Source organism: Buceros rhinoceros, unplaced genomic scaffold (genome assembly GCF_000710305.1).
Source record: "Buceros rhinoceros silvestris isolate BGI_N320 unplaced genomic scaffold, ASM71030v1 scaffold5708, whole genome shotgun sequence".
Classification (NCBI taxonomy): Eukaryota; Metazoa; Chordata; class Aves; order Bucerotiformes; family Bucerotidae; genus Buceros; species Buceros rhinoceros.
Genome location: NW_010426218.1, coordinates 1,217 through 8,572, shown reverse-complemented (window position 1 = coordinate 8,572; position 7,356 = coordinate 1,217). Strand labels below are relative to the sequence as shown.

Here is a 7,356-nt window from a genome sequence, read left to right as displayed (position 1 = left end):
AAAGAGTGGAAATGAAGGATGCATTTTTTTCTCCCTTATTTACTTGGCATTCATATTGTCTTTCTTTTGTCGTGTCTGTAGAGAATGAAGAATGTTTCCTTTATTTGCACAATGAGGCATTTTACCCTTTACAAGAGAGGACTTGTAGGAAAAGGAGCAGATGAAATTTTGGGCATGCAGATCCCGTATGGCTCATAAACCACATAAATGGTGAACTGCAGGGGACTTGTATGGTCAGCAGCTTGGTCTACGCTAAATGGGTTTCAAATCGTGATGCCTTGTTATAATGGTAGTCACAGAGATTAGTCTGTAAGGAAGGTATTTGAAGATTTGGCTGTTGTTTTCAGAAAGATAATTTAAAACTGGAATAGAAGTTTGTAGAGAAACTGTAGTATACCATACAAGGAATGAAATTTTGGTTTGACTTCTGTAGTTTAATTACCTATTCTCAGAGATTCGTAATAATAAACCTGCATACATTATCTATCTTTCACAAGAGAGCATCTCTGTGTATTTACAAATGGTGGGGAGGCAATAGATTATTTTTTAATATATGTATGACTAACTTCAGATATATCAGCTGTGGAAGGTAATATTTGAATGAGAAATACTTAAGGGGAGCCCTGTAGAGTATCAGTGCTTACTTCACTTGCATAACATAACAAATAGAAAACAAAAAAGTGTTAGTACCTATTATTGACTGGATACAATTTTCATCTTTTTTAATGCCTTTGTAAATCCAGAGAACTTCAGCCCAGATGAACCCGTTTCAGTGATACCAGTGTGACAATATCTGTATCTTCAAGAAAACTGTCAATCTTCCTCCTGTAACAAAACGTTGAGGAAATGACCAACGCTTTTTCTTTTGGTTGGATATTTTTGTTGTCTAGGAACTCTGTGCCTTTCTAGGTGTGTCCACCTGGCTCTAATTGCCTGGATTATCTAATCTGGGTAGTGATAGCATGCTATTAATATTGGCTTCTTGACAGTCCTTGTCAGAACTCTCAAGTGAGAGCATGGCTGTGTAGATCTTATCTGGTGAGTGATAAGAGAGATTCTTGTCTTGTGCTGTTTACCTTGCTGTAGCTCGTTTCAATTGACTTGCTTGAAAATAGCCATCTACAACTGATTTTTGTTTGTGTTAGTCACTGAAGCGCATCGGAGGATTTGCAGAGGGGGTATATTTTCCACATGGGTTTTAAAATGATTATTACCTCAAGTATGTTTTTCCAAAATCTGCTTTAAGATTTTTTTTTTTCCTTAAGCTACAAAGTGAGCATATTTTAGGCTGTAATATTGTGCCTGGATGTAAATCTTACTAGTCAAAGATCTCTTCTGTTTACTACTTGAAAATACTTGAGGCATCTGTGGTGCCAGCGAGAGTGCACAACAGCAGTTAAAGCACGCGAGCCAGAATGCCTGGGCTTCACTCCCAGCTCCCCTAACCGTTTGTTGTAAGTCAGGCGCCTTAAAACAGGATCAGTAAAACCTACCAGCTTCACAAGGGCGTTGTGAAAGGTGAATATAAAACCTAAGTGAAAACTCGCATAAACAAGGTATCACTAATCATCTTTTCTTCATGATTTTAAACTTCATTTTTAAATGCTTGAGAGTGAGTTTGATGTGTTTGTTGCTGTTGTCTGTAATCAGGATTTTAACTCATGGGATTTAGCTCCATTACTGCTTTTTGTTGGCTTTTTTTTGTTTTCTGGCAGGTTGGAAGCGATTTTGGGTATTTTCCAAAGGATTTACTTGAAATAAATCATAATTATTCCAGTGAGGAGCTAGAACTACCAACAGATGTAAGTCTTATTTGCTATTTTTCAATTTACTGTTTCTTACCTTGGCATTCAATAAAAGGGCTGGGGAGGAGAACATCAGTGATCATTTTTTAGGATCAGTTACCTTGTGTTAGTAAACAGCTACGTATGTGCAGAGATACGTGTGTCGGGGTGGGCTGTGGAATGTTAGTGCAGCTACGTATGTGGATGGGTGTGTAAGCATCAGCCCAAACCGTGGGCGTTGATCTTTTCTTGGATATTCTGGTTTTCTTCTAACAAAATCTGTTTGGATCGAGCTCTAGAAATGCTGCTAGCTGGCCCGCACAGAGGCTGTTTGGCATGTATTCAGAATTGTTTCTGTTCTCAAACTTTTGAAGTTTAAAGTACTGTCAGAAACAAAGAGAAGGCGGTACACTTAGCTCTTCGACTGTGGACTTGGTCCTTCAGCCTGTGGGCACATAAATGGCTTTCAGGCACTAATAGCTGGTAACTCCAGAGTGGTGTGAGTACGGCCTGTTTGTGGATGCAGCTGCAGACTCTTAGGAAATTGTGTTCAGTGGCTTGCACTGCTGTTCAATTTATTTTTCAGAAATTGTGTGACAGGAAGCTCCTGTTTGAGGACTTGGTCACTGGAGAGACCAGCTAAAAGAGATTGTGACGAGCAAGCTTAGTGACGTTTATTTTCTTCTCCTCACTGGCATTCATCAAGACACTTGTTCTTAATTCAGGATATAAGTGATGAGTAAAGTACAATACTGTCCACTCCCATGCTGACTTCCAGTTTGTTGCTCACTAGGAGGTCTCTGACGGTGCTAAGCCATAAGCCTTTTATTGAGGTCTTTAAGAGTCCTTGGGCAAAACTTCCACTGATCTCAAGAAGGGTTTTGGTTAGGGATTCAAGGGGTAAATTTTGTATGATTAACATAATTCACTTTGCTGCTGCATCTCTCTCTAACCAACCAAATGGATTTGGTCTCATCACTGTAATAATGGTGTCATCACTGTAATAAAGAAAATAATGTTGGTGACTACATATTGGTTTTAATTTCAGGAAACAGACTTTGTTTGCTTTGATGGCGGAAGGGATGATTTTGATAATTACAATGTGGATGAGCTTTTGAAATCATTGGAAGAGACGATAGCAAGTGGAGGGGAAACTGAACGAAGTGATCAGGGGACAAAACGAGCTGAAGGAATTGAAGAAGATGATGAGATTGAACAGTTTGATACCGGAAAGTCCCTTGATGATTTGGAGAGAGACAATCTTGAGCTAAGTACAGAAGATGACAAGGAAGCCCTCGCCATGACAGAGAAAGCAGATGGTTCTCTTACAGAAGGAACTGAAAATACTGGGGGAGATTCCGGTGTCAATAGTCAGAAAGAAAACTCTCAGGGAGATCAAATTGCACATGAGCACTTGAAAGGAACGCTACATGAGAAACTAAAAGGGCTAGAAAACGAAAATACCAAAACCACTAGTATTCCTCAGGGTGAAACCAGTCAACTTGACAAAGAGAATGAAGAAATCAATGCCTATACGCTTTTAAACAGAGAGCTCTCTGTGAACTTGAAAACAAAATTTGGCTCAACTGCTGATGCTGTTGTATCAGATGATGAAGTGACTCGCCTTGTTACATCGCCAGAAGATGATTTTAATGAAGATTTTAGCATTGACACTCGTGATGCGGAGGATGAGCCAGACTTTGCAGATCAGTCTGAAGAAATCCCTTTGCTGTCTTTTATGGCAGAGGAAGAAACTGCATCCCCAGTGGATTTAGAAGGTGATGAAAATGATGACGTGGAGTCACAGAGTCGTGAACCTCGTGAAGATGTAAAGGGTGCTACAGAGCTAAATAACCAAAGAGAAAATGAGGAAGAACTCAATTCAGATGCATTAATTCTTCAGGATGCCTTTAGTAAGAGCAAGAAATTGGGCGACAGTATACATGTGGACAGGTCCGAATCTGAACATACAAAAGAGAAACAGGATGAAGTGATGCTAATTAGTAAAAGAGAAGCTGCAGCACCAACTCATCCTGAGGATCTCTCCAAAGAACTCCTTGGAAAGGAACCTGTAGGTACAGGTGATCTGGGTTCAAAAGAAAAAACAAACAAAACTGAACAGTTTGAAAAGCAGCTCACTGTTGGTGGAACTGAGTCACATACTGAAGAGCTGAGGAGTTCAGCTGTGCCTCATCCTCATGTTTTGCGTAGTCCAGGAGACGATCTGGAGTACAAATCGCTTGTTAAAAGCAAGCAAGAGGCTTTAAGACAGTCTTTTGGTGATACCAACAAAAGTCCAGAAAGTGTGCTGCTTGCTCAGATAGAGAAAGATGAGAAAAAGTCTGAAGATGACACCTTGAAAGAGGTTCTGGAAAGTGATTTAGAGCTCAAAAAGTTCTGGGAGAAATCAAAGGAAAAAAGCAGAGCTGAGCCTTCTGATAATGTTCAATCCAAACCAGTGGAAGAGGTAAAAAACATGTCTCAAAGTGACTTAGGAGATACTGTCCTCTTAAAAGAGGAATTGGAGCATGGAATGCCTGCTCTGGAGAGAGAACTTCTAAGACATGGAGAAGGTTTGAAACAAACAGGGGAGACTGACCATGAAAATCAAAAAACCACCTTTCTTAACAAAGAACCTGAAATGAAAAGGAGAAACATGAAAGGAACCGATGCAGAGGAGGGAGACCCAAGCCACAGAGTGGCTGTTGAGCAACCTAGGCCATGGGAAAATGAGACTGAGTATTCAGAGGCAGATGTGAAAGAAGACCTTTCAAGAAATCTTGGCAAGATGACAGAGTTTGAAGAAAGTACTGAGCAAAGTTCCCCTGAAGAAAAATCAAAAGGCACTACCCAGAATACTAATACAGATAATCTTACTCAGCAAGGAACTGCTCATACTGAGGATGCCGACTCAGACAGAAATCTTGGCACAAATTTAGCTAAAGGAAGAACACTAAGACCAGAATTGCAATCTGAAGAGCCAGATGCTGAAGATGACCCTGGTCTGAAACAAGTAGAGGAAGAGCTACTGGAAGATGAGAACGCTGCTAGCGCTAAGCTGTCTCAAGCAAGGGCTGCAAATGAACAGGGTGATACACTAAATGCTAGAAATAGAGACCCTGAATTAGAAGTACAAAGTGAAGCTGTTTCGGGAACCACAAAGTCTACTTATGAAACAGGAAAGGAAACAAACTTGTTTTCTAAGGAAGCTAAAACACCAATCACTATGCAAGATGCAAGCGAGACTGGGAAGAAAGAGACTGACGTATTAGTGAGTGAAGATGCTAAACCAGATGAAATGGAACATGTCATGGAAGATGATGATGAGTCTTCTGAAGCTGAGGAACCATCAGCTGTAGAACATCATGATTTGCAATCTCCTGACACAGAGGACAGCAGTGACTTTAACCAAAGGAAGGATTATCTTCCAGAGGGCATTTCACAGACAGACTCAAAACAGGTGCAAAACTTGGAGCGAACAAGAAATGACCACCAGCAACCTGCATACTTCCCCAGCCCTGCCGACAGCTCCGCAGCCACGAATGACACCGTAACAGACTTCAGTGAGTCAGTGAAGCGGCTCACAATAATGCGAGATTTTCTTGATGAAAAGCGTGTAATACGTCTACAGAAGTACCTCGGGCTTCAACACGTGGTTAGACTGGAAGCCATGTTTCATGACATGAAGGTGGAGATGGAGCTTGCTCAGAAGGCAAGCCATAATAGCGACGACAGAGAAAAGGCTTTGGACCAGATACTTGAGTTTTCAGAGTCAAACATAATAGATGTTGTAGGAAAAGTTCTGGATTCCAGAGCAGCAGAAAATAAAGAGGAGGTGGTGAAAGAGATGGATTTGTATGATGAGGAGAGCGCACTGATGGATGATATTCAAGAATTAATATATTCTTTAAGGAGTAAATACTCATCTGTTAGTGAGAGTGTGCCTCTTGCATCTCTCCCAGAACAGGAAGATGATCAGCTGCACGTTCAAGGTAGGATGTTAAACCAGTTGATAAATATATGAAGTGAAAGTAAAACCGTATCCCAGACAGGACTATGTAACCCACAGAAGCTTTAAGAAGAGGGTGAAGGAGCAGAATTGAAAGAGGCCCTGTGGAATCTGTGGGGATTTTGCTTATTTTTAATACGTATTTTTGGCATTTTGATGGGTGGCCTGGGACAAATCCTGAGAGATGTCAGTTCTTGTGGGCCAGGTTCCGTGTCGGATAAGGGGGATCGGTGTGTGATTATGGGATATGGCTAGCAGCTGCCATTCAGGCCATGTCTGTATCTCCTTCTTTTAAGAAATAGGGATTCACATACACTAACATGCTGCATTTTCTGGAGGGTTTAGGTCAGTCTTTTTTACTGAACTAGTTAGCACCTGGTTATGAAGGATCCAGTGATTAATGCCAAGTTCAGGCACTAAATCCATGCACTTAAAATCTCGTGTGTCCCTATCATCATACTTGTGCCCACATGCATAGAAGAGCGAGTAAGCAGGAATACTGAACAAAGAGTTCTTTTGACAGGGGAAGAACCAGCAGTAGCATCTGCTGCAGACTTGCCGTTTTTCTAATTAATGTGTGAGGTGGTAAGATGCGATCTTAGCAAGGCTCCTTTTTCAGTAGTGTGTAATTTCTGATAAAGTCACAAACAATGCAAGTATTTCACCTTGCAGTAGTTCATTGCAAGCTCAGGAGTTGATAGCTTGCACAAGTTCCATGTAAAGATCGAATTAGATGTTACTGAAAGTTGATTGAGAGTACATTGAAAGCAATACTCCAGCTGAAGTGTTTAAAAAGTGTCAGGACGGCTTTGTCAAATGTAGTATTTCACTGGAGGCAGCTGTGGGTAAGAAATACACTGGAGGTTGGTGCTTAATTCATGTCTCCCTGTCTGTCAGATGGTGCAAAAGAGGCTGAACATGACAGAGGTCCCATCAGAAACCCAAATGCCATTGATGAGAACAATCAGGAATTTCAGCAGCTGGAAGATAAAAGCCCAGACCAGCCTACTGAGGAGAAGGAGGAAAGAGCTGATAATGTTCCACCCGAGCATGAGGAGGCCAACTTCTCACATAATAGAGAATCCGAAGAAGGGTATGACGGTGAAACAGGATCACTGCTGGAAGATGCTTCCTTTGGGTCACTTGATTCAGAACAGAGTGCCGGGGAAGATACTGCTGCAGGTAACCTTTTGGAATTGGGTTATTTTGTTCTTTTGCTCTTACAAAGGAGCATAGCTGAATGTTTTTCAGGCAAATGCCAAGGGTTTTCAGTAATATTTTCATTGTAGTTGCTGTAGTCCTGATGGCTCTCACTAGTCTGTGGCAGTCCCTCTAGTGGCAGCGTTGTCTCGCCACCACTCCTCAGCAGAGAGGCTTTGCACTACCTTTTTGCACTACGGAAATAAGAAAAGTTCTCATGTAAGTGTCATAGTCAGAGCTCTGTGCTTTGGCTGGAGGGGTGTGTCTTGGGTCAGTAGTCGATAGAGAGCAGAAGTCACTGGAAGGACACCATCAGCTCAGGTTTCCTCCTGCTTGCAGGGACACTGACGATCTAACCATTAG

General features: G+C 41.4%; 1 protein-coding gene across 1 annotated transcript in view; it reads left to right on the top strand.

Moving 5' to 3' along the window:
- LOC104498082 (melanoma inhibitory activity protein 3-like) overlaps positions 1–6,975 on the top strand; it is a gene marked incomplete at both ends in the record, with an annotated part of 10,974 nt that extends 3,999 nt beyond the window's left edge. Inside the window, 3 exons of the mRNA XM_010141419.1 lie at positions 1,716–1,802; positions 2,833–5,776; positions 6,691–6,975. Of these exons, the coding sequence (XP_010139721.1) occupies positions 1,716–1,802; positions 2,833–5,776; positions 6,691–6,975 (3,316 nt within the window). The remainder of the gene's footprint in view (positions 1–1,715; positions 1,803–2,832; positions 5,777–6,690) is intronic.
- Positions 6,976–7,356: the final 381 nt, after the last annotated feature.